The sequence below is a fragment of the Podarcis cretensis genome (assembly GCF_951804945.1).
Source record: "Podarcis cretensis genome assembly, chromosome: 8".
Taxonomy (NCBI): domain Eukaryota; kingdom Metazoa; phylum Chordata; class Lepidosauria; order Squamata; family Lacertidae; genus Podarcis; species Podarcis cretensis.
The window spans coordinates 1439636-1466685 of NC_137177.1; the positions used below are offsets into that span (position 1 = coordinate 1439636).

The 27050-nt window shown below is 47.9% G+C and overlaps 1 protein-coding gene across 4 annotated transcripts; it reads left to right on the forward strand.

Annotated features, from left to right (window-relative positions):
- The first annotated feature begins 1163 nt into the window (after nucleotides 1-1163).
- On the forward strand, nucleotides 1164-26835 carry SYNE4 (spectrin repeat containing nuclear envelope family member 4). 4 transcript variants are annotated; one of them, XM_079985489.1, is made up of 12 exons: nucleotides 1164-2022; nucleotides 5768-6071; nucleotides 8144-8294; nucleotides 12674-12850; nucleotides 14215-14352; nucleotides 15936-16130; nucleotides 17132-17411; nucleotides 18861-18958; nucleotides 19649-19727; nucleotides 21196-21365; nucleotides 24508-24569; nucleotides 25723-26835. In XM_079985489.1, exons 2-12 carry the CDS (start codon nucleotides 5932-5934, stop codon nucleotides 25961-25963), a joined length of 1731 nt encoding a protein of 576 aa, XP_079841615.1. In that variant the 5' UTR covers nucleotides 1164-2022; nucleotides 5768-5931; the 3' UTR covers nucleotides 25964-26835. The 4 variants fall into 4 exon arrangements, with proteins under 4 accessions (XP_079841615.1, XP_079841616.1, XP_079841614.1 ...); XM_079985490.1 differs by having other exon boundaries at nucleotides 5772-6071; XM_079985487.1 differs by lacking the exon at nucleotides 1164-2022 and adding an exon at nucleotides 2053-2278.
- Nucleotides 26836-27050: the final 215 nt, after the last annotated feature.

Here is a 27050-nt window from a genome sequence, read left to right on the forward strand (position 1 = left end):
ATTGCCTTCTGCATCTGGGCTGTGGGTTAAAGTGCACTAGACTAGGAAGCCTTTAAAATGTACACAAACGAAAAGGTGCCCATTTATCAGCTCAAGGTTTTGTTGGGAACGATGGGGCTGGCAGCAGGGGAAATGAATCTTCGTCTAAGATCCAGTGGCCGCCCTCAGTATTCTGCCTTTGCTAGCACCTTAAAAACATTTTTATTCTAACAAGCATTTACTGGCCTCAGTTGCCCAATATTTTATTGCGTGTTTCTGCTGTTGTGTGTTAATTGTACTGTTGTCAGTGGAGGCTGGTCCTTTGTTGTTTTTTTAAAATATATTTATTTATTTTTCAAAAAACAAAAGAAACATCAAAACAACACAAAACAGCAAAAATAATACACCGTTTAAAAAAGTAAAAAGAAAAGAAAAAATTAAAAACAAAAACTCCAGTTTTCAGACTCATGTTTACAAAAATTTCTTTCTTGACCTCCTCACACCTCCGTTTTTTGTATTCCTCTTTGTCCAATCAGATACAGTAAATCCTTACCCCTCTTCAAAACTCATTTCTGATTATTGTAATCACTTCTGTTATGTCTCCAATCTTTCCTCCTTATAATTAAACACCTTTAACATATTGTTTACTTTGACATAATATAACCTTCTTTTTCCACCCTTTTTCCATTTCATTTTTTACATATTTTTTAACACTGTACCACTGATGCCATATTATTTCATATCCAACATCATTTTAGCATTCGTACACTTTACAGTATTTCTGCAGATAGTTCTTAAACTTCTTCCAGTCCTCTTTCACCGCTTCTTCTCCCAGGTCTCGAGACCTGGAGGCTGGTCCTTTGGAGGAAATTTGGCACTGCTCCACCCCATCTCACCCAGCCCTGAGCTGGACCCCACCTGTCTGCCTTCCAGTCCAGGGGGTGGCACTGGCTGTGAACTTCCTCCTCAGGGTTGCAGCAGCAAGGAGGAGGATGGGATGTCATTGGCTCTGGCTGCACCTAAGGTTGGCCTCTCTGCTTTCTTCCCTTCCAGTCCCAAGCCACTTTTAACGCCATGCATTTAATGCACGATGCTGCACAGTGGTGTCCAAACTTTTTTCAAAGAGGGCCAGATTTGATTAAGTGAACGGCCATGAGAGCCAACCAAAGTTGTTAGGCTTTCACCAGCTACTAACAGACGCATGGAGTTGGGGGCACAGTTGGGTACCTGCAGCAGAGATTGTAGAAATTTTGCCTGAAAGCAATCTAGCTTAGGCAGGTCCCTTGACAGTCATTGATAGCTTTCTCCTCCACAGATTTGCCTGATCTTCTTTGTACAGCCATTCACATGAGTGGGGAGAGAAGGCCACCATTTCTCCTTCTTGCTGCGTGAAGATGTACTTTATTCCCTCTCTCTCGCCTCTTCCTTGGTCACTGCAGCCTTTGCTTGCACGGTGCAGAGTGTGTGCTTTCTTTTTTGTTCGTTGCAAAGGGAGAAGAAGCACCTGGCTTGTCCGAGGGAGTGCACCGATGGGTTGGGCTCCCTCCCCACACACCCGTGTTACCGTTGGAGAATCAAATTACCTGGCAACCCTCCCTGCTCCTGGTTTCTCTTTGTGCAGGTATCTGCAGAGAGAACACAGCTCACCTGTTGAGGAAGGAGGGAGGGCGGAAGGAGGAGGCGGAGCGGCAGAGGTTTGGGGCAGACGTTTTTGGGTTGCCCTTTTCAACCCTTCGCTTGCAAAGTCCATCCCCTTTCCCATCGCGTCGCTTCCAGGTCTCCATCCGTCAAGGTGTGCGCGCCCTGCAGAGGAGAGGATGGAGCCAGCTGTGGCGCCTCTTGCGCGCTCCCCGCTGTGGGTGATGTGGCAAGCGCGCTAGGACACCTGTTTAATGATTGACAGGCGCGCGGGAGAAATGCAAAAGGTCAGTCTGTCGATGCAGCCTCCGAGCTTCCCGCAGACGCTGGGTTTCGATCTGGCGGGGATCGCTGATCCACACGAATCTGGGCTGCTTTGCGTGACTCTTTAGAAAGGCAGTTCAGGTAAGTTGCCACCTGCCCGTGCCAGCTGTCCAGGTTGAGGCTTATATGCCCCCGGCGTGAAGTGAAACCTTCTACCTGCTCCTTAAATTGCTGTCAGGGTGAGAGTGAAGTGCCATAAAACTTGGCAGCGTTTCAGTCTCGGTTTGCATGATGTCAGACTGCAGTCTTACAGTGCAAGCCCAGCCGCGTCTACAGTACTTGGAAGGAAATCCTGTTGAATTCAACGCAGCTTGCTCTCACCTCTCAGGGAAGCGGGGTGAGGATTGCAGCCTAAACTGCTGGATTGGATGATGTGAAATGCAGTTTATTAAGGAGTCCAAATTAGGCTAGTAGGATGGCACCTTAAGAGCACATTTGGGGCTGTTTTGGTTTCAGTGCATTAAGAGTAAATAGGCAATGAAAATAATAAAGGAGCAGCAATTTGTGTTTTATTAAATTTTGGGTATTAAATTATTTGCTTCTTGCAGTTCCTTCAGTTTATTTTTTTTTTTGGGGGGGGGGAGCACGCTTCTCAAAATGCCAGATAATTATAGAGAGGCAGTGTTTACTCAATGGCAAATGAATCACGCTCTGTGCATGCTTGTGGGCTATCTCACTATCTCAGGTATTGGCATGCTGTCGTTGCTAAAATAATAATAATAATAATAAAAGTTTCTAAAGCTGAGCCGTACTACTGGATGTTTGTGCAGGTCTGGAGAAACAGACAAAACCCAAACCTTTGATCAATTTCTGCCATTTGAAAACATGCAAATATTGGGGCTGTATCTAAGTACCATGCCTAGTGAATATCATGCCAGTGAGGGGACTGGGCCCAGTTTGGAAAACTACAACGATGGCATGAGGCAGAGAGACACAGCCTGTTCCATCTTGGGAAATCAAAATGTCATTGCAATATGCTAGAACAATATATTTGTTGGACTTCTTGGTGGCTGTTTGACCTATGTGAAATCGCAGATAGCAATCCTGCAGGTGTGGCACACTCTCTCTTGCTGCTAAATTATGGGATCGACAAGGCACACAGTTAACGAGGATAGTTTGCAAAGTCATATTGGCAAGAGGTTTATTTTTATAGGAGTGGATTTTCACCAGAAAGGTTGCATCAAGATTAAAGGTGGATGAGGAATGCAGGCTGGCATTTGGACGGCAACAGCACCAAGCGCAAAAGTTTTCATGCAGAGGACCCATGAGTCCCACAGCAAAACATTGTTCAGAGACACTCTGAAACCCTGAAGAGCTGCTTCTGGTCAGTGTAGACAACACTAAGCTAGCTGAACCAAAGCCCTATATTTGAAAATAGTTTCCTGCCTGTGTGTCTGTGGTGCCGTTTCAACTTTGAGGAATGCCTCTTTCTCACTCTGGCTAATCAAACCATATATTTCCTCTGGCTTGGATGTAGCTTGGATGCTCAATTTTGGAAAACCAGATGCCTCCGATCTACCTAGAGACCACAGATTTGGGCACGGGTTCTGTGCTCCCTGATCCCAGGCACGTATGGACACCTGTGCGGGAAAAAGACTGAACTCTGTGTATGCTTAGAGCCACTGTCCTGTTTACTGTTTCACCCCACAAACTCTGGATAACAGATCCCTGGCTGGAGTGCCGTGGCCAGCCCATTTGCAAGGTGCATGCCCTCAGCTACGTGCCAAAAGAGAAGCCAAGCAAACCTCTGTGTACACCGATACGTGTTTGCCAAGTCTATTGGCAGGGGACGCCGCAGACGACCCAAGGGAAGCTGCTGCTGTGCTTGCTTTGGTGCCGCAATAATTCTGCAAGGGCCATCAGGGAAACATGGTGTTTGTTTTAGCTGCAGTGAGAATATTTGCAATATTTGAAAAAGTCACAAGGGCTGATAAGGCAGGGCACAGAGAGGGGGGCATCTTCTGGCCTGAGCATAAATGGGAAGGAGGCTGGCATTGTTCCCAACCATTTCCGTGGCCTTTTGGGAGGAAAAGAGAGCCAGCTGGAGCTTAATTTTGTTAGGCGTTAATTCTTTTTTCCCAGAGCTAATCATAAGGACAAAAGTACCTTTGAGAATGGGCAAAGTATCTTTTTTTCTTTCTTTCTCACTAAGGATTAGGGAGAAGGCATTCCGATTTACAGTTAATAATAATAATTTATACCCCGCCCATCTGGCTGGGTTTCCCCAGACACTCTGGGCAGCTTCCAATAGAATATTAAAATACAATAACCTATTAAACATTAAAAGCTTCCCTAAACAGGGCTGCCTTCAGATGTCTTCTAAAAGTCTGGTAGTTGTTCTTCTCTTTGACATCTGGTGGGAAGGTTTTCCACAGGGCAGGTGCCACTACCAAGAAGGCCCTCTGCCTGGTTCCCTGTAGCTTTGCTTCTCGCAGGGAGGGAACTGCCAGAAGGCCCTCGGAGCTGGACCTCAGAGTCCGGGCAGAACGATGGGGGTGGAGACGCTCCTTCAGGTATACTGGGCCTTTGAGGCCATTGAGGGCTTTAAAGGTCAGTGCCAACACATTGAATTGTGCTTGGAAACATTCTGCTAACGAAAGGCCTGCCCCCCCCCCAAACAAAAATCCTGGCTAGGCCATCTGTCAGGGATTCTTCAGCTGTGATTCCTGCACCGCAGGGCGTTGGACCAAATGACCATTTGGGTTCTCCTTTCAACTCCACAATTCTATGCTTCTATGGTTCCCCCGCCTTTTCTTTTCTTTTCTTTTAACAGCCTCTGCTCAGACAGTGATTCTTCTGCCTCTTGCGAATCTTGGCTAAATTGCTTCCTTTGCAACAAAACCCATTTGGTCTTTTCCTTCTAACAAAAGGACTGAGTTGTCCTTCCTTCCTTCCTTCCTTCCTTCCTTCCTTTCTAGTTTGAAATGCCACCCCTCCCGCCCTCAATCCAGCACCTCAGAGTAGTATTTGTTAATTGTGAAAACCACCACAGAAGTGGTGTGTGTGTGTGTGTGTGTGTGGAATCTGGCTTTGCAGCTTTCTTGCTAAACCTGACATTTCTTTTTCCACTCGTCTTCCTGCCTTGATTGCCATTTTTGCTGTGCTTTGCAGAGTTCTGCTCAGAGGGATATTGTCTAGTTGGCAAAGGCTCAGAAAAGGGCGACCAGAATGATCATAGTGGGGGGGGGGTGGAGTGGAGAATCGTAGATTTGGAAGGGAGAATCATCTAGTTCTTTTTTTATATATATAACTTTTTGTTAATTTTCAACATATCGTTTTCAACAGTAATGAAAGGTATTTTAACATCTTATACATTTTTTTCACTTCCATCAATCTCATCTGAAAATTTTCCAGTCTGGACTGCATGAGCCTCTGTTACTGGTCTCCTTTTATATCACTGATGGTGCACAGTAGGTGATGCGGAAAATTCTCAGCAGACTTTAAGATAATACTAATTAATGGGTTCCCTGGGCAATAAACCTTCCTGTGTTTATTTGCTTAGAAGCAGATATGTCGTTATGAACTTGGCTACCTAAGCGATAAACTAAAGGAGAAGGAAACTTGTTGGTCTTTTGTTGGCCTTTGCCCTCGCCCTCAGTGTTTTTATTTCTTAGCCAAGATGTGTGGTGATGCTTAGGTAAATGCACTCTGCACATGCCCAGAGTCCTTTCTCGCGGCTCCCCCACCCCTGGGCTAAGCCTGTCAGAAATTGGATTTGACCCCTTTGTCTTTTCTCCAGATAGACTTTGACGTTCCCCCTTCCTTGAGATCTGCAACGGCTAATTTCTCTCTTTTCCTTTCCTTCTCTAAAATTGCTCCTTCTCAGACAGAGTTGGCAGGCAGATCCTGAACTCGCTCCACGAACCGAGGGGGCCGCCATGTGGCATTCATTGTTTCCCGCACTGTCTGCAAACTCTCGAACAGGGCTGGCACATCCTCCGCCACAGACATAGTCAGCTGAAGCCATCACACCAAAACTCTGGGCTGGGGATGCAGAGAATCGGCTGGAGGCAGGAAATGCCCCTTGACTTCAGCAACTGCCACGGATGTGCCACGCTCCGTGGAGAGCAGCCGGTGCCAGAGATGGCTGCTTGCGACCTTTCCACAGTGTCCGTCGAGAAACGCATCAGGTGAGCTCTTGAAAAAATCTCCCGGTTTTTGGTTAGCGCACTAATTGGGTGAAGACCCAGAGCCCCTCAAAAGAGGTTCCCTTGCCCAGCTGTGAGCAACCTTAACATTTATTTATTTATTATTATTATAATAAACAGTGGCGTAGCGTGGGGGGTGCAGGGGGGGCCGGCCGCACCGGGCGCAACATCTGGGGGTTAGGGTTAGGGGGCGCAAATCCACGGGTTAGGGGGCGCAAATTACTTGCCTTGCCCCGGGTGCTGACAACCCACCAGTGGCGTAGCGTGGGGGGTGCAGGGGGGGCCGGCCGCACCGGGCGCAACATCTGGGGGTTAGGGTTAGGGGGCGCAAATCCACGGGTTAGGGGGCGCAAATTACTTGCCTTGCCCCGGGTGCTGACAACCCACCAGTGGCGTAGCGTGGGGGGTGCAGGGGGGGCCGGCCGCACCGGGCGCAACATCTGGGGGTTAGGGTTAGGGGGCGCAAATCCACGGGTTGGGGGGTGCAAATTACTTGCCTTGCCCCGGGTGCTGACAACCCACGCTACACCACTGATAATAAATATTTTTTTATTTATACCCTGCCCTTCCTGGTTCAGAAAACCGGGCTGAGGGTGGCAAACAACAAATTTAAAACATTTAATTGATGCAACAAAAAACAGCATAAAACGTGAATAACAATAAATTCAAAATTCAGAAATCAATTTAGAGGGGAAATCCATCCAGTAAACATTAGATGATCACCAGGGCTAGCAGGCTAAGTTAGTCCTATTTGGGCCAGCGAGGAGACCAGGGGAGAAATAGCTGTGGGGTCTCAGAGCAGGGAATCTTCATAAAAAGGGGAGGAAGGGGAATAAAAGATCAGGCTAAGTTCAGATTGAAAGCCAGGCGGAATAGCTCTGTCTTACAGGCCCTGCGGAAGGAAGTTAAATCCTGCAGGGCCCTGGTCTCATGGGACAGAGTGTTCCACCAGGTCGGAGCCATCACTGAGAAGGCCCTGGCCCTGGGGGAGGATAGTCTGACTTCCTTAGGGCCTGGGACCTCTAAACTATGATTATTCATGGACCTTAAGGTCCTCTGTGGGGCAGACCAGTATTTCTGTACCACCGTATCGTATCCAGGAGGGAGTGCGAAATGCAAAATGGAGTTTCGAGATAATAAAAAAAATACAGGCCACCCGCGCACCGCACATTCAAAGCACAATGATAGCACTTTGAACAGTCGTGGGAATGGTGGATGGGAATATTGGGAAGTGTAGTTTGTTCAGGATGCGGAGCGTTGTTAGGAGAGCCCCTCCCAGAACTACAATTCCCAGAGTTCCCCATGGAGAGGGGTTTATTGCTAAACCACTCTGGGAAGGGAATAGGGCATCTCCTAAGAACTCTCAGCATCCTGATCAAGCTACAGCAAAACCAAGATACCTATAGCTCCGCTCACGTATTACGAAAAGGAATGAAAGTTTACAACTCTTCCCATTTTTTTTTCTCCACCTCTCTCTCTCCCTCAAATTCATACTATCCCTAATAATGATGTCTCAAAACTGAATGTAGCTGAACTGTACGAAGGACTCTACGACTTGAAAGCAGAGATGCTGAATGTACTTCTGTTACTCATGAAAAAATCTTTGAATTAGAACATTATTTTTTAAAAAAAATACAGCTCCCAGATTTCTTTGGGGGAAGCAATGACAGTTTAAATTGCTATCGTAGTGCCTTAAATATAAAGTGCAGGTGGGGATACAGATAATCACTCAGGAGACTGATCAATCAACATTTAAACGGCTGCAAAGGCCTGTTGCCACACACAAAAATGTTTTTAAAAGTACATAGTAATTGAAATAACATTTAGAGGTGTTTTTTTTTTAAAAAAATTAAGCTATTTACAGGGTGAGTCCTTTAAAAGAGGCCTCGTGGATACAGAGTATACAGGGTGAGTCTCTTTTAAAAGACTCACCCTGTATAAATGTTTTTAAATTCAAGATGGGAGTTCTGGCAGGTGGTTGGTGGGGTGGTCCTTCTTCCCAGAGTCTGCCTTGGTTTCGTGCATTGACGGATCGATTCCTCTCCCCGTACCAGAGAGGAGCAGGCATGGCAACTCCAGAAAGCCTTCCAAGACTTGCTCTTCCGCTTCCAGGACTGGCTGTGGGCGGCTGAGCTGATGGCTGTCTCCCCAAACTCCTCGCAGGTCTCCTATGCCAATTCCAAGAAAGAGCTGCAAAGGTTCAAGGTAAGGAGGGACCTCCTGAGGGCCGGGTTGTCTGGCCCTTGCTTTGCATACACACCATGCCCTTTAAAGCACACTGCTTCCCCCCAAGGAACACTGGGAATTTTGTTGTTGTTTAGTCGTTTAGTCGTGTCCTGCTCTTCGTGACCCCCTGGACCAGAGAACGCCAGGCACTCCTGTCTTCCACTGCCTCCCGCAGTTTGGTCAAACTCATGCTGGTAGCTTTGAGAACACTGTCCCACCATCTCGTCCTCCGTCGTCCCCTTCTCCTTGTGCCCTCCATCTTCCCCAACATCAGGGTCTTTTCCAGAGAGTCTTCTCTTCTCATGAGGTGGCCAAAGTCTTGGAGCACTCAGGGCTGATTTCCTTCAGAATGGAGAGGTTTGATCTTCTTGCAGTCCATGGGACTCTCAAGAGTCTCCTCCAGCACCATAATTCAAAAGCATCCATTCTTCGGCGATCAGCCTTCTTTATGGTCCAGCTCTCACTTCCATGCATCACTACTGGGAAAACCATAGCTTTAACTATACGAACCTTTGTTGGCAAGGTGCTGTCTCTGCTTTTTAAGACGCTGTCTAGGTTTGTCATTGCTTTTCTCCCAAGAAGCAGGCGTCTTTTAATTTCGTGACTGCTGTCACCATTTGCAGTGATCATGGAGCCCAAGAAAGTAAAATGTCTCACTGCTTCCATTTCTTCCCCTTCTATTTGCCAGGAGGTGATGGGACAAGTGGCCACGATCTTCGTTTTTTTGTTGTTGAGCTTCAGACCATATTTTGCGCTCTCCTCTTTCACCCTCATTAAAAGGTTCTTTAATTCCTCCTCACTTTCTGCCATCAAGGTTGTGTCATCTGCATATCTGAGGTTGTTGATATTTCTTCCGGCAATCTTACTTCCGGCTTCGGATTCATCCAGCCCAGCCTTTCGCATGATGAATTCTGCATATAAGTTAAATAAGCAGGGAGACAAAATGCAGCCTTGTCGTACTCCTTTCCCAATTTTGAACCAATCAGTTGTTCCATATCCAGTTCTAACTGTAGCTTCTTGTCCCACATAGAGATTTCTCAGGAGACAGATGAGGTGATCAGGCACTCCCATTTCTTTAAGAACTTGCCATAGTTTGCCATGGTCGACACAGTCAAAGGCTTTTGCATAGTCAATGAAGCAGAAGTAGATGTCTTTCTGGAACTCTCTAGCTTTCTCCATAATCCAGCGCATGTCTGCAATTTGGTCTCTGGTTCCTCTGCCCCTTCGAAATCCAGCTTGCACTTCTGGGAGTTCTCGGTCCACATACTGCACACTGCTTCCCCCCAAAGAACGCTGGGAATTTTAGCACTCTGAATTGCAGTTCCTGGGATTATTCAGGAGAATCCATGTGTTTTAAGTGCACTCTGTGTCTTACGCAGCCCTGAAGCTGCAGTTACAGAGCCTTCCTTGCCAGGGACTCATTTGATAGCTTGGGATTTGCCAGCCCTTTTATCTTAAAGGAGCGGCGAGGGGCCAAAAATAACAAATGAGTGAACAAGTGAGGCCTTTAGGAAGGATGGGCCACCCTTCCGAGGGGAGCCAGCGGGAGAGAGAATGCGCCTTTGTTCTCTTCCCCACCGACACTTTTGTGTGAATTAACAACTTTTGAAGCCGCAGCAATCCAGGTCACCTTCTGTGCATGTTTCTGCACAACAGAGAGGAATGGAAAGATGAGAACGGCTCACTCAGAAATTCATAGCGCTGAAAGCAATGCATCTGAACTGCCAGCCAGCAGGTGGAATTGCTAGAATGGAGACGGTTCTGGGACTCGCTTAATTTTGCGGTGGTGCGTTAATTGACATTGCAGCATCACTTACGACAAACGCAATTTGCACGGAAATTTTGCAGGTGCTGTGACTTCTGCTGCTTCTGGGTTACACGTCTCTCCCCCTCTTTCAGTTTGCTCAGTATAGGTAATTTATAAAGCACCCATTATTTACTTATTTGTTTTATATCCCGCCTTTTTCTCCAAGGCGCCCACCCTCCTCATTTCATCTCCACAACATTAAGTCAGTGCACTGTGTGGCTCAGTGGGTCAGTGTGTGTAACCAGAAGGTTGGTGGTTCAAGCCCAGCCAGGGATGGCTGTGGGCAAGATGCCTGCGTTTCAGGTGGTTGGACTAGATGGCCTTTGGGGGTCCCTTTCAACTCTACAATTCTATGATTCTAGCTGAGAGGCAGCGAGTGGCCCAAGGTCACCAGCGGTGAGCTAAGCTTCATGGCCGAGTGGGGATGTGAACCCTGGTTTCCAAGGTGCTACTCAACCACTACATCACAATGGCTTTCATCACAGAACCCAGAGATCTGGAATAAATACAGGCCCCGCCCTCGGGCTTCACAGTTGAACTACAACTCTTCTCCAGCCCTGGCCATTCGTGCTGGGGTTCTTAGGAGTTGTAGCTCAGGCAATATTTGGAGGACCTGCGGTTCCCTCACACCTGCTTCACGGTGAATAAATGTCTGGGGAAGGGAGGGTGCACAGCTGTCAGACAAGGACATTTATAATAATAATAATAATAATAATAATAATAATAATAATAATAATAATTTATTTATACCCCACCCATCTGGCTGAGTTTCCCCAGCCACTCTGGGCGGCTCCCAATCGAGTGTTAAAAACAATACAGCATTAAATATTAAAAACTTCCCTAAACAGGGCTGCCTTGAGATGTCTTTTAAAGAGAAGATAGCTGCTTATTTCCTTCATATCTGAAGGGAGGGTGTCCTACAGGGCAGGTGCCACCACCAAGAAGGCCCTCTGCCTGGTTTCCTGTAACTTGGCTTCTTGCAGTGAGGGAACCGCCAGAAGGCCCTCGGAGCTGGACCTCAGTGTCCAGGCAGAACGATGGGGGTGGAGACGCTCCTTCAGGTATACTGGACCGAGGCCGTTTAGGGCTTTCAAGGTCAGCACCAATGCTTTGAGTTGGCTCGGAAATGTCCTGGGAGCCAATGTAGGTCTTTCAGGACCGGTGTTATATGGTCTCGGCAGCCGCTCCCAGTCACCAGTCTAGATGCTGCATTCTGGATTAGTTGTAGTTTCCGGGTCACCTTCAAAGGTAGCCCCACGTAGAGCGCATTGCAGTAGTCCAAGCGGGAGATAACCAGAGCATGCACCACTCTGGCGAGGCAGTCCGCGGGCAGGGAGGGTCTCATCCTGCGTACTAGACGGAGCTGATAAACAGCTGCCCTGGACACAGAATGAACCTGCGCCTCCATGGACAGCTGTGAGAAATGGGTATTTTGAAGGAAATGTTTTTGAGAGGAAAATGCACTCTAAAATATTATTAAAATAAAAATATTTTTAAAATATTTTTAAAAGATCATGGCATCACACAGAAAGGAGACAGAACCGACTTCTGGGTGAATCCACACAAAAACTTCATGAACCATTAATATAAGGTTACCAGATTTTTTTCAATTAATCTGGGGACGCTTTTCAACTTCAATGGATTTTGTCAGGGGACTGATTTGTAAATCCAGGGACTGTCCCCTGGAAACAGGGACACCTGCTAACCTTACATTAATAACATTTTATCACCCATTTATTTGTTTGCAAGCAGCCTTGGACCACTTTGTAGGGAGGTGGGGGCAAAGACTTCTGCCTGCTCTAGTCTCAATAGTCCCTGTTAACGGAGAAATCCGAGCGCTCCCTTGGACAAAAAAACAAGGACCCCAGCCAGGAATACCAGAGCAAAACAGCAGCCAGTAGGCTTGGTCTTGATTGAAGACTGTCGCGACAGGGCTCCCACCTGCCACCAGGTGGAACAAGATGGAAGCCCCCAACAAAAGAAGACCCCAAACTTTTATTAGCTGCTAATCCCCATGTTACACCCCCCAAACTACATCATAGTTACATCATGAAAGGGGAGGTCTGGTGGCAGTAATCTGAGCATCCTGGACCCTGCCCCATGGTTCCCCTTGCCCTCCACCAAACACCCATCAAGGGTAACAAAAGAGATATTTACATTTCCCTGTTTCCCAGCCAAGTGAATCCCACCCTTTTGTCTTCAACTGGGTTTGTTATTTCTGGAATGGCTACCTGTCTGGCACTCAGGTAGCTGAGCTCACATGTCTAGATGAATTTCTGAAGTTTACCCAGTGAGCCAGTACATAGATACATTTATCAGTGAATTCCTACATTTGGTATCGTGCAGCAAAGGCCCTTTGAATAGATAGGAAGAAACTGTGATGAAGTGTTTTGTGGGGACAAATCACAAAAGTCACAAAAGCGATTGTGCTGATTTTGGTAGTGGGCTGCATGTGCATGATATCTGCTGGAGGGGCAACCCCCCCCCCCAAACCTATACATAAATTCCTGCAACACAATCCCCACTGGCATTTTGCATGACTCCTTTTCAGGTGCTACAAAGACAAGTGTCAGACAAGCTGCTTCCTCTGGAATCCTTAAACAGGCGATACCATCAGCTGGTGAGGAGTGCGGCCATCGGCCCACAGCTCCGGCCCACGGTGCAAGAGGTCAACCAGCGCTGGGACGACCTGCAGGCTCGGACGGCTGCCATTTGCAAGAGGCTGAAGGTGGGTCCTGGTGGGCGCTGGACCTTGGAGTTCCACAGTCACCTTGAGGTCCACCTTCCCTCCGGGATAACTGAAATATACTTGGAGTCGCGAGTGGATTTCATGCTTTTTATTCAGCTCATGGTGAGGAGGAATGGGAGTTCCCCCAGAATGTCTGCTTTATATACATTATTTACACAATGGGCCCCACGTGATTGGCTCATTCTGGGATTCTCCTGTATGCCAATCAGGTTGCGGATTCACTTCCACCGGGAATTGGATTGGGTGGTTCCTGCGGACCAATCAGACTGCTGCATTTTGGATCCTATTCAACTCAGTGCATAACAATAACCTTTCGAGGGCCGCATGCCAGTGGTCTGTGGAGCAGCGAACCTGAATTTTAACTTTATACACTGGGCTGGTTCAGGAACACAGGAAGCTGTCAGATCTTTGCTCCATCTAACTCAGTACTGTGTACACTGATTGGCAGCGACTCTGCAGGATTTTAGGCAGCCCTGTCTGGAGACGCCGCGCACTGAACCTTCCGCTTACATGGCAGACACCCTGCGGCTGAGCTATGGCTCTCCTAGGCACATTCACAAACACCTGTCTCTCTCCTCCCTCCATTGCCAGAACTCAAGGATATATTATTCCACCCAAGGAAATTGGGACCAATGAGGGGTGTGTCTTGGGAAGGGTCCTGGGGGCCACATAGAGAGGTCTCGAGGGCCACATTCAAACCCTAGGACTGTGGCTCTGCAAAGGCAGCCACAGATGACTCGGCTGTGGATTACGCATCATACAATTCCACAGGGATAACCTAGGCCATTTTTGAATAGCCACTTCAGGGCAGATGTTCCTCCTACAATATTGTTCAAGTATTTATATATATATATATATATATATATATATATATATATATATATATATATATATGGTTTTTTAACATACCATTTTCAACAGTAATTAAACATATTTTTACATCTTATTCAATATTTTGACTTCCATCAGTCCAGTCTGAACATTTTCCAATCTAATCCCTTAGTATACTTTTCTTATTTTCCCTATTACATTTAAAATTCACAACCCATATCTCTATTCTTTATCTACTTTGTAGCACCATATATTTCTCCCTACAAAACTTCTTGTAGTCCTACTAGCGTAATCTGTTGATTACAAATGCTCTTCAAATAGTTCATATACTTCTTCCAATCTTCTGTAAACCTCTGTTCCCGCAGGTTTTGAATTCTTCCTGTCATTTTGTCCAATTCTGCATACTCCATGGTTTTCGCCTGCCATTCTTCTTTTGTATGGTCCAGGTATCTCTTAGCTCTGTGAATAAAGGGCGGCGTTTGATATGTTCTTTCCCTTCCTTCCCCCGCCAGCATTTTGTGAACCAGTGGGAAAAGTTTGAGCTGGAGAAAGAGACCATCCGGGTGTGGCTGGTGGAGCTGGACCTTCGACTCACTGACGTGGAGCACTTCTCCGGAGGGACGTCGCTGGAGAAAATGATACAGCTGCAGGTAGGGAAAAAGCTGAGGCAAGGGGGAATCAAGCATTTGCGCTCTTGCAGTTTTCCCACAAGGCTACACGTTTCCCCAGGGAAACGTGATTCACCAAACACATCTGGAGTCTGGTATCTCAGCTCAGGACCTGGCATCTTGAGCAGGTTGACATTTGCTGAGGAAAACATTTCTGGACACCTCAATATTCTTGCAAAAATAATAATAACCCATGCATGGATAGTGTCCAGCAAAAGCTCAGAGATTTATCTGATTTCATAATAATTTCAGTGTTTGTTTTTTTAAGGGCTGGTATTCACCATGGGACATGGGTGGCGCTGTGGGTTAAACCACAGAGCTTAGGACTTGCCGATCGGAAGATTGGCGGTTCGAATCCCCGCGACAGGGTGAGCTCCCGTTGCTCGGTCCCTGCTCCTGCCAACCTAGCAGTTCGAAAGCACGTCAAAGTGCAAGTAGATCAATAGGTCGGAAGGTAAACGGTGTTTCCGCGCACTGTTCTGGTTCACCAGAAGCGGCTTAGTCATGCTGGCCACATGACCCGGAAGCTGTACGCCGGCTTCCTCAGCCAGTAAAGCGAGATGAGCGCCGCAACCCCAGAGTCGGCCATGACTGGACCTAATGGTCAGGGGTACATTTACCTTTACCTCACTCACCATGAAGTTGTTACAGGAAGTGCCACAAATTAAACATTTTTTTTTGGGGGGGGGGGAAGGTGTCGGTACTGTATACCTTTGAATACCCCCAGAAAAAAAAAACACTGCATAAAAATGTATATTTTGCTTGATTTCTTTTTCCCCCAAATTTTTTTATTGGTTTTTCAAATTTATAACAAACATAAACAACATAAAAGACATAAATTTTGCTTGAAAAATTTCTTAAAAAAGCAAAACAGTTTACAAATAGGGGGGGGAACCCATAGAATTATCAGTAAAAACAGTTGAAAACAGCAAGAAGAACTACCGACGAAAGAAGAATGGAGGATGAAATTGATGGACTTTGCAGAATTAGATAAATTAACAGGAAGGATTCGAAACCTGTGGGACCAGCAATTCTCAGAAGACTGGAGTAAACTTACGGACTATTTGAAAAGCAATTGTGATGAACAGATCACGCTAGTAGGTTTGCAAGAAGTTTTGTAAGGTGAATTATTTGAAATGTTGCAAAAGAGATAATGAGGAGAATTATTAGTTAAGGACAATTAAAGGTAATATGAAATTAAGAAATGCATAGTAAGTGATAAAGAACGGAAAATCATCAGAGGTGTTGACGGAAGTCTAAAATATTGTGTAAGATGAGAAGTTATGTTGTATGACTGCTGGAATTGATATGTTAAAAAAATAATAAAAACGTATAAAAAAGAAAAAGAAAGCAGCAAGTTAAAATACTGTATTTTTAAAAGATTAAAATCGGCAGTAAATGGAAAACAGATCGAAATACAAATCTAAAGCCACCCAGGTTAATGGCAGTCACTGCCTCCTATCATCCCTGACCACTGGTCCTACTAGCTAGGGAGGATGATGGGAATTGTAGTCCAAAACCAGCTAAGGGATAAGCCCTTTGCCTCTCTCTTTCCTGACGTCCAGGCATTCCAGCAAGACGTTCAGGCCAATGCAGAGCGCATTGACCACCTACTGGTGCATGGGGAAGCTCTGATCCAGAAGAGCCAGCCTGAGGACGCGGCGCTCGTGGAGGAGGAGCTGCAGGACCTGAGCTGCTTCTGCCAGGAGGTCTTCCGCAGAGTCTTCCGCTTCCAGGGGCGACTGGTCAGCATGCGGCTGGTGAGTACCGGCCACTAGGACCAGCCGCCTGAGAAACAGTTTCTATCCAAATGCGATTTTGGTTTTAAACGCTGTGTAAGGAGTCTGTATGGGGGAGTATATTGTATTTAAAAATGGTGTATCAGAGTTTTTAGGGGGCTAACCAGGTTAGAATAGCTGGGATAGCAGGCTTGTTGGTTTTTGAATGTCTGATGTAGATTTTTTCCAATTTCGTTGTTCTGTATGGGACAATGACAATAAAGAGTATCGTATCATATCGAATTGCACGACAGAAGGACAGAAACCCCTACGAGGGTGCAGAATCTGTTGGTTTCTATTTCCCTCACTGAGCAGCAACTGCGGTCACAAGACATTGTTTTGCATTCCACAGTCAGAGTTACTGTTGGATTCCCACGGGAATGGGAGACTGGATGTGACGTTCACTGGTTTCCTGTTTTTCACTGTTCTCTCGGTGTTCTTTGTTTCCGAGAGGAGTTGCTTCTCTGCTCTCACAGAGGCAAGATGCATGTTTGTATTCTCTCAGCATAGAGTGTAAATAAAAATTAAGAATGTAGCACATACTGCTTATCCTTCTGCTGTGTGACGACGCTCTGCTTGGGCTCAAGATAAGACGAGCCTGTATCAGCTTCAGATGGGCCGAAGCTGGTCAAAATCTCACAGAATCCAGCCCCTTGCAAGTGAAGGGCGTTGCTCAGAGGCAGAGCATATTTGCAGAGCATATCCCCAGGTTCAATCTTGGACATCTCTTTAGGAACCCACGGTATCTTGAAAGCACATGCAAAGCCCGTTCTTCCCCTCAAAGAATCCTGGGCTAAGCTGGAAATTGTAACTCTGTGACGGGAAAACGACAGCGCTCAGAATTCCTCTAGGGAAAGGATGTGTTGCAAATGGGCATTGAAGTGCAGTAAGTTTACTGCCTGAGATTTCTTTAAGTGGACGATAACTCTTCCATGTCTGCAGATCTCTCTCTTTCTCTCCTGAACATATTACCTTGCCCCCAGGTCTTTGAGGAAGAGTGGCTGTCAGACCGGGACAGCGACTTGGAGTCTGAGTCCCTTGCGGAAGAATCCCTGGAGTGGGGGGGCGATGATGGTGCTGGGCTGCCCCAGCCTCCTGCTGCCCCCATGCGCCAGTCGACCCCAAAGAACCCCTCGCTGCACCGCCAGCAGCCAGTTCCCGCTGTAGAGGCAAACGTGGATCTGGAGTGGGATCCTTCTGTGGATATAGGGGGATCTACGTCGCATGACGAAGAGGACTCCTCATACTCCAGCGCCATCACAGGTAGGCGTGGCCTGGGAGGGAGGGACGGCCCCCGCTTTGGGGGTATGGAGCTGGGTTGAATCATGACACAGGAACAAGGGCCCAGCTGGTACGCAGGATGAGACCCTCCCTGCCCGAAGGCTGTCTCGCCAGAGTGGTGCATGCTCTGGTTATCTCCCGCTTGGACCACTGCAATGCGTTCTACGTGGGGCTACCTTTGAAGGTGACCCGGAAACTACAACTAATCCAGAATGCGGCAGCTAGACTAGTGACTGGGAGCGGCCGCCGAGACCATATAACACCGGTCTTGAAAGACCTACATTGGCTCCCAGTACGTTTCCGAGCACAATTCAAAGTGTTGGTGCTAACCTTGAAAGCCCTAAACGGCCTCGGTCCAGTATATCTGAAGGAACGTCTCCACCCCCACCGCTCAGCCCGGACACTGAGGTCCAGCTCCGAGGGCCTTCTGGCGGTTCCCTCACTGCGAGAAGTGAGGTTACAGGGAACCAGGCAGAGGGCCTTCTCAGTGGTGGAGCCCACCCTGTGGAACACGCTCCTGTCAGATGTCAAGGAAATAAACAACTATCTGACTTTTAGAAGACATCTGAAGGCAGCCCTGGCGTTGGAAGCTTTTAATTTTTGATGCTGTATTTTTGTTGGATGCCTCCCAGAGTGTCCGGGGCAACGCAGTCAGATGGGAGGGGTATAAGAAATAATTTGTTGTTGTTGTTACTATTATTATTACTATTATTATTATTATTACTATCATCATCATCATGACCATCGTCTCCACCCCCAGCATTCGTTTCAGAGTTTCTGAGCACCTACAGCCATCAAACAGGGACGCGGGTGGCGCTGTGGGTTAAACCACAGAGCCTAGGGCTTGCTGATAAGAAAGTCGGTGGTTCGAATCCCCGCGACGGGGTGAACTCCCGTTGCTCAGTCCCTGCTCCTGGCAACCTAGCAGTGCGAAAGCACATCAAAGTGCAAGTAGATTAATAGGTACCGCTCCGGCCGGAAGGTAAACGGCGTTTCCATGCGCTGCTCTGGTTCACCAGAAGCGGTTTAGTCCTGCTGGCCACATGACCCGGAAGCTGTACGCCAGCTCCCTCGGCCAGTAAAGCGAGATGAGCGCCGCAACCCCAGAGTCGGTCACGACTGGACCTAATGGACCCCCATCAAACAGCACCTTCAGCTCTAAGAGTCTTTCACCGCGGAAGAGGCACTGTGCTTAGGCTGTTGGGCTAGGACAGGCATGGCCAAACTTGGCCCTCCAGCTGTTTTGGAGCTACAATTCCCATCATCCCTGACCACTGGCCCTGTTAGCTAGGGATGATGGGAGTTGTAGTCCCAAAACATCTGGAGGGTCCCAAGCTGGAGAAGGCTCATAAGGGCTGGAAGTTGACTTTTTAAAGAAAACACAAGCAGATATTCTGAAGTGGTCCTTTCACCTGTTTTGTTATCCTGCAGGTATGGGCCAGTGGGAAGAACCTCGCCGGAAGTGCAGGCCTTGTGTTTGTGCATCCCGTTCCTTGCCTTTGAGATGTGGCAGCCAGGAAGACTTTTCTGTAAGCATTTGGGAAAGGCTGGGGTGGGTGGAAGAGGTCTTACTCCCAGGGCTTGGTAGGAAGAGAGAGCAGGAACATGGTTGCTTCACTTTTCTGCCTAAAATAGGTATATACAGCAACAAAAGGATGTTTTAAGCTGGCCTGCTAGATCTAGTCCAGCACCCTCTTCTCACAGTGGCCATGCGTCGACTAGGACCTGGGGGAGCAGGGTTCGAATCCCCACTCAGTCACCAAGCTCACTGGGTGACCTTGGGCCAGTTACTGCCTCGTAGCCTGGGGCTGATGGGAGTTGTAGTCCAAAACATCTGGAGGGTGCCAAGCTGGGGAAGGCCATAGGGGCCAACCAGGTGTCTCTTCTGGGAAACCTGCAAGCGGGACCTGAGTGCGAGATCAACTCTCCCCTCTGAATGTGGAGGGTGAGCAATAGCCATCCTGGCTCGTGGTCATTGATAAGACTTCTCCTCCAGGAATTTGCCCAATTGTCTTTTAAAGCCATCTAAACTCGTGGCCATCGCTGTCTCCACAGATTAACCATGTTCACCCCATGCCACGTAACCCCTCCGCCCTACCCCATCTGGTTTTCAGAATGGCCGATTCCCCCACCCCAAAATCTTGCCGTTCTTCTTGCCAATTTAATAGTTTTCCTTGTCATTTCATAACTGCCCCCATCTTTCCCCTCCTTTCTTACAGGTGCAGAATGGCTTCCAAGTGGAGTGGGATCAATTCAGTTCCTCCGTCACAGACCAGGAAATAAAAAGGTGCAGTTCTGGTAAGTCCTTGCATTTGATCTCCCAGAGTCTTTTTAGAGGAGATGCTAGTTTAATAAGATGAATCATCCCTTTGGGTGTGCCTGGAACTTATTTGTAAAAACATTTTCATCCTGTTATTTCGTTAAAACAAAATCAAAACAGTTTACAACAAGAGGACATAAAACCATACAAATTGGAAAGACCATATGGAAAGTCAAAATCAGAAACCACATTATTATTTTGAAAGATGTGCTCTTAATGGCCAGCACAGACTTGGCAGAATAGAAAAGTTTTCAGCAGGTGTGTAAAGTCTGGCACAAAAGGCTTTCTCCAGATTGCCAGCATTTGGCGAGACTGAGTCAATGACATACTGGAAGTTTAGATTTTTGCCCACTTATAGTATATTAAAGCACTCTGGTGTGAAAACGACCACAATTGTTTCTTAATTATTGTTTTTACTGTGTTTTTAGTGGTTCTTGTTTTTATCTCTAAGCTGACTTGAATCCTGTCAGGGGAAAAGTCGAAGTATAATTTATTGTTGTTGTTATTAATTTACGCAGTTAGGAAAGTGATGGGGAAAATGTGCTAAAAGTGTGGATAAATGACTGGTTAAAGTCCAGGGGTCAGCAAACTTCTTCAGCAGGGGGCTGGTCTACTGCCCCTCATACCTTGTGGGGGGCTGGACTATATTTTGATGGGGAAAAAATGAATGAATTCCTATGCCCCACAAATAACCCAGAGATGCAATTTAAATAAAAGCACACATTCTGCTCATGTCAAAACACCAGGCAGGCCCCACAAATTACCCAGAGATGCGTTTTAAATAAAAGGACACATTCTACTCATGTAAAAAAACACGCTGATTCCTGGACCGTCCGGGGGCCGGATTGAGAGGGCGATTGGGCCTTTGTTTGCCTACCCATGGGTTAACGGAAGACCTATAACCACCACACAAGCAACTCAGGATGGATGCTCAATGCCGTATAACCTGCTGGCAAGCAAATGAGAAACAAATTCTCAATAAAGACCAGGCACGTCCGTTTCCTTCTTGTTTGCCAGCGCTCTGTGACCATCTACAGTGGTGCCTCGCAAGACGAAAATAATCCGTTCCGCGAGTCTCTTCGTCTAGCGGTTTTTTCATCTTGCGAAGCAACCCTATTAGCGGCTTAGCGGCTTAGCGCTATTAGCGGCTTAGCGGCTTAGCGGCTTAGCGGCTAAGAGGCTATTAAAGGCTTAACGGCTTAGAAAAAGGGGGGGGGAGCGAAAATAATTGCAAGACTTGCAAGACGTTTTCGTCTTGAGAAGCAAGCCAATAGGGAAATTCGTCTTGCGAAGCGCATCGAAAAACGGAAAACCCTTTCGTCTAGCGGTTTTTCCTCTTGCGAGGCATTCGTCTTGCGGGGCACCACTGTACTCTGGAGACTAGGGTTCCACTTTAGGGACAGGATTCCCGCCCTGATCTGATGTTCTTGCTGCCTTCTCTGGTAGGAACGTCGCACTCATGGGAGCTCCAGGGATGTCAGCGCCCCCAAAATGGGCCGCCAGAGAAAGGGAGCCCCTGCCAAGCGGAACCAATGGGATTTGACCCCGAACGGATTGAGACTTGGCTGGGCCAGAGCTGCCGGGAGAAGATGGGAGGGAAGCTGGAGGTGGAACAAGTAAGTTCTTCCGATGGAGCAGGACGAGAACATCTCGGGTTGTAGAGAATGTATATATTGGGTGCAGGAATCTCCTGTGCCTTCTCTGCAAAAGGCTCCTCCAATCTGGTGCCCTCCAAGCTCTTGGGATGGCAACTCCCGTAACTGTGCTGGCTATGGGCTGATGGGAGTTGTAGTCCAAAACATCAGGAGAGGGGGAGGCACCAGGTCGAGGAAAGATGGTGCACACCAGTGTTTCTCAAACTCGAGTCCACAACTCCCTGGTGAGCATTCCGTTCCACCTTAAGGAACAGACATGAAATTGTTGCATGTTGCATGTCTGTTTACATTCCAGCACAATATGCTGGGAGCTTCCCTTTGTGCATAGCTTTTGCTTTTGCTGTTCTCTCCAAGACGACATGAGAGAGAGACGACATGTTTCTTTGTTCTGATTTATGTTCAAGAAATCTGTAGCTGAAGCATGACTTACGCCTCATGCCTACTTCTGTGTGCGCAGTTGTTGTTGTTGTTTGTTGTTTAGTTGTGTCCGACTCTTCGTGACCCTCTGGACCAGAGCACGCCAGGCTCTCCTGTCTTCCACTGCCTCCCTCATGCTGGTCGCTTCAAGAACACCATCCCACCATCTCGTCCTCTGTCATCCCCTTCTCCTTGTGCCCTCCATCTTTCCCACCATCAGGGTCTTTTCCAGGGAGTCTTCTCTTCTCATGAGGTGGCCAAAGTCTTGGAGCCTCAGCTTCAGGATCTGTCCTTCCAGTGAGCACTCAGGGCTGATTTCCTTCAGAATGGAGAGGTTTGATCTTCTTGCAGTCCATGGGACTCTCAAGAGTCTCCTCCAGCACCAGAATTCAAAAGCATCCATTCTTCGGCGATCAGCCTTCTTGATGGTCCAGCTCTCACTTCCATGCATCACTCCTGGGAAAACCAGAGCTTGAACTATACGGACCTTTGTTGGCAAGGTGATATCTCTACTTTTTAGATGCTGTCTAGATTTGTCAATGCTTTTCTCCCAAGGACCAGGCGTCTTTTAATTTCATGGCTGTTGTCACCATCTGCAGTGATCATGGAGCCCAAGAAAGTAAAATCTCTCACTGCCTCCATTTCTTCCCCTTCTATTTGCCAGGAGGTGATGGGACCAGTGGCATCACTCGGCTAATTGTGTGCCCTGGCTTTTGAAGTTCGCGCCGCTGATTTACGTCGGAGCACGGGCCGATGGCAGGAGACGTCCAAGCTGGGCTTGCCAGCTGGCCTCCCGGCCCCTCTGCATGTCGACACTCCCATCATCCCTGACCACTCATCCCACTAGCTAGGGATGATGGGAGTTGTAGTCCAACAACAACCAGGGACTCAGGTTTGAGAAATATTGGTGTACTCAGTGGCTGTCAAGGGTTTTAGCCTTTCCCATCTTGGCCCTACCTGGAGATGGCAGGGATGGAACCCAAGGCCTTCTGCATGCCAACCAGGTGCTCCAAATAACAGGGGGAGAACCCACCACTCCTTGGTCCAGCACATCCTTCGCATGGAGAAGGTCCCAGGTTCAGTCCTGGGCAATAAATCCTGCTGCTGCCAGCCAGTGTAGCCACCACTGAACTAGATGGACCAATGATCTGGCTCCATAGAGGGCAGCACTTTATAATCTGACGGTCCACTCTGCAGGTCACTGGGACTTGTGGGCCTGTCTCCCTACGTGTCCTCAATCTGCAATTCCCAGTGCAATCCCAGGCAAGCAGGAAAGGACCAAAGAGGCAGAAGTCACAGCAACGGGCGAAAAAGACAACTCTGCCAACCCCAGCCAGCAACGTTGGGCAGGGAAGCAGTTGATAGGTTGGGAACACCGGAAAAGGAATCCCTGGATCCTTGCGGCTTCGCTGCCTTGGGCTGCAACCGAGAAAGGAATGCTTGGAGATCCTGAAGCTGTAAGGAGTGCACTTCTGAGCATGTGCAGAGTGCTTTCTTTGGGTAACACTGGACAACCTCCAGCCACTTCCACCCCTCTGGATTTAGGAGGCCCATTGAGCTTATGCTTCCTACCAGACTTTAGCCCTGGTGGCATCTGCTTGCAATAATAATAATAATAATAATAATAATAATAAAAATAAAAATAAAAATAAATATTTTTATTTATTCCCCACCCTCTCCAGCCAGAGCCAGGCTCAGGGCAGCTAACACCACTAAAATTACAGTAAAAACATAATAGGAAAAGAAAAAAACCAAGGTTAAAATGCAATTTAAAATGCAGCCTCATTTTAAAGTAGCCAATAAATCAAGACCGTAAGGGGAGGGAAACATAAGGGTCAGACTGAGTCCAAACCAAAGGCCAGGAGGAACAGCTCAGTCTTGCAGGCCCTGCGGAAAGATGTCAAGTCCCGCAGGGCCCTGGTCTCTTGTGACAGAGCGTTCCACCAAGTTGGGGCCAGTACTGAAAAGGCCCTGGCCCTAGTTGAGACCAGTCTTACCACCTTGCGACTCGGGACCGCCAAAGTGTTGCCATTTGTGGACCTTAAGGTCCTCTGTGGGAACATAATACAGTGGTGCCTTGGTTCTCAAACGCCCTGGTACTCAAACAACTTGGAACCCAAACACTGCTAACCCGGAAGTAAGTGTTCTGGTTTGTGAACCTTTTTCGGAAGTCAAACATGCTCTGTTTTGAGTGTTACACTTCCAATTTGAGTGCCACACTTCCTTTTTGAATATTACGCTGAGGTCTGTCTGTTTTTTTGCTATTTATTTTGCGTTTTTGCTTCTCTTTTTTTGTTGTTTTTGTGACTGTGTGGAACCCAGTTCAGCTGCTGACTGACTGATTGATTGATTGATTGATTGTGTGACTGCAGTATATTGTTTATTGCTTTCATTTTATGGAGCCATGGTCTCGTTAGATAGTCAAATCCATGTTAAATTGCTGTTTTAGAGTTTTTTTTAAAAAAGCCCGGAATGGATGAATCTGTTTTGCATCGCTTTCTATGGGAAAGCACACCTTGGTTTTGGAACGGACTTCTGGAACGGATTAAGTTTGAGAACCAAGGTACCACTGTAAATGAAGTCAAACCAACCATGGCCCCCAATCTCTCTCGCCACCAACGAAAACTAATTTTCTATTCGTTTATTGCCTGCTTTTCCTTTTCACTCTCTGTGCCTGTTTTCCTAGATCTGCAAGAAGGAGCACCACGACTCCCGACCAGCAGAAATCGCAATCACCATTGAGCAGGGGTAAGCGAGCTTCCTTACAATTTGACAAAGACATCTGTGCGCTGTGCGCTTCGGGATAGGGCTGTGCGCTGTGCGCTTCGGGATAGGGCTGGGCAGCTGCTCGGCCTTGGGAGCCAAATCTGCTATGATTCTGACGGCTCCAACCCTGAGAGGCCAAAGAGGGCTGTGGGAGGAGACCTCTGACCCTGCTGTGGAAGTGACCTTTTGAGGTCCTGTAAGTCCATAAAGATGTGAGTGGTGCTGTGGTCTAAACCACTGAGCCTCTTGGGCCTCCTGATCAGAAGGCTGGTGGTTCAAATCCCCGTGACGGTGTGAGCTCCCGTTGCTCGGTCCCTGCTCCTGCCCACCTAGCAGTTTGAAAGCACGTCAAAGTGCATGTAGGTAAATAGGTACCGCTCTGGTGGGAAGGTTATCGGTATTTCCATGCGCTGCTCTGGTTCGCCAGAAGCGGCTTAGTCATGCTGGCCACACGACCCGGAAGCTGTACGCCGGCTCCCTTGGCCAATAAAGCGAGATGAGCGCCGCAACCCCAGAGTCGTCCGTGACTGGACCTAATGGTCAGGGGTCCCTTTGCCTTTACCTTTAATGTAATATACAATAGCAATAATGTAATATAGGGACTTGGGTGGTGCTGTGGTCAAACCACTGAGCCTAGGGCTTGCCGATCAGAAGGTCGGTGGTTCAAATCCCCACGACGGGGTGAGTTCCCGTTGTTTGGTCCCTGCTCCTGCCAACCTAGCAGTTCGAAAGCATGTCAAGTGCAAGTAGATAAATAGGCACCACTGCGGCGGGAAGGTAAACGGCATTTCTGTCCACTGTTCTGGTTCGCCAGAAGCAGCTTAGTCATGCTGGCCACATGACCCGGAAGCTTTCTGTGGACGAACGCCAGCTCCCTCAGCCTATAGAGCAAGATGAGCGCCACAACCCCAGAGTCATCCGCGACTGGACTTAATGGTCAGGGGTCCCTTTACCTAAGTCCATAAAGAATGCTGTATTATTTTACTGTTGTTAGCCACTCTGAGCCTGGCTTTGGCTGGGAGGGTGGAATATAAATAAAATATTATTATAATTATTATTATTAATTCTTCTTCTTCTTCAAAAAAGTGTCCCAACAACCAGATTACGAATCTGAACCATTTGCTTCTCCTTCCAGAACCAGCCTACAAGAGCCTTCGATCATCTCCTGCCTCCGAACCCAGAAGCCCCCCAGACTCCCCGCCATATGGAACAGGACGGTGATGATCCTCAGCGCCATCCTGCTGCTGCTGTTCCTGGCCAGCCCCTTCCCTCTGTACCCGTCGGAGCTCTTGACGGAGCTCTCCTGCCTCCAGCAAAACCACTACGCCAGATCCTTCCACCTCATGCTCACGTACAGTGGGCCACCACCCACTTAGAAGGCAGGGAGTGCTGGGGGGGCGTAGACTCTTCATAATGCATGGAGAGAAGAAAGGTGTCTCTGGGAGTTCCACAGGCTCTTCCTCCGGCGGGTTCCAGAATCTGTTCCTGCAGTGCAGTGCCCGGCTGCATCTGCTCAGAGATGGGCTGTAGCACCTGGTGAAAGGAGAAAGAAAGAACCCCCCCCCAAGTGTTCAATTATTAGTTGTTAACACAAATATTCACTGTTAGGCCTATCCTCCTCCATTCATTTAAAAAAGAAGGAACTTGTACCCAACTATGCATGCCCCTTCCGTTTGCGGCACATTCCCTTCCTCCAAGAATCCGGGGAACTGTAGCATGAGTCTCACAGAACTACAGTTCCCAGCACCCTCGACAAACAGCTATACCCAGGATTCCTGTGTTTGGGTGTGCTTTAAATGTATGATGTGCGCACCGCCTTTCTTCCAGAGTCACAAGGAACCTAGGTTAGCCATCCCCATTAAGTTCAGTGTGTCTGCGTACATCACCCTGTGGCTAGGAGTTCCGTAGATCGCAGGCGGCTGGCTGCATTTTGAAACGCAGGACCTTAGGTGGTAATTCTGGCAAGCTCTGCTCTTCCCTTGCTGTGTTCCACCGAGCCACGTTCCCTTGCTAGACGTGGCACCATCTGGAATTCCGGGTGGCCTTTTCTGCAGAACATTTTGCTGCCACAGACTCTGCTTGAAGATGAACAAGCCAGTGCCCAGCAGAGGGCCAGAGAAGATACACCTCCTGCCTTCAGAGAAGCCAGGCGCCACCAGAACTGAGCATGTATATGACCCCTTCATTCCACTACCCCTTCTTTAATATATTTGGCATCAAAGGTTTTCTAATAAAGAGGAGAAAAAGAGGCCTGGTGTTTCCTTGCTGGGCTTCCATTCCATCCCACCTTAGGAACGTCTCCTCCTACCAATTTCCCCCCCCTCCCTCCATTCCCACGTTCCTGCAAGACGCGTGAATCCCAGTAGCCAGGCCCCTGTGGAAATCGGTGGGGTGCCTGCGTGCCGCTTAGCCCCTTCCTACAGGCCGCGAAGGAGAGAGCAGCAGGCGGGCGGGGTCTGGGCA

Bases quoted from the DNA above. Each gene is read 5' to 3' on its own strand.
- SYNE4 (XM_079985487.1), top strand. From the start codon at position 2,170: ATGATGTCAGACTGCAGTCTTACAGTGCAAGCCCAGCCGCGTCTACAG. The intron at 8,295-12,673 runs GTAAGGAGGGAC...ACTCCTTTTCAG, and splicing joins AAGAGCTGCAAAGGTTCAAG to GTGCTACAAAGACAAGTGTC. The intron at 16,131-17,131 runs GTGAGTACCGGC...CCTTGCCCCCAG, and splicing joins GACTGGTCAGCATGCGGCTG to GTCTTTGAGGAAGAGTGGCT.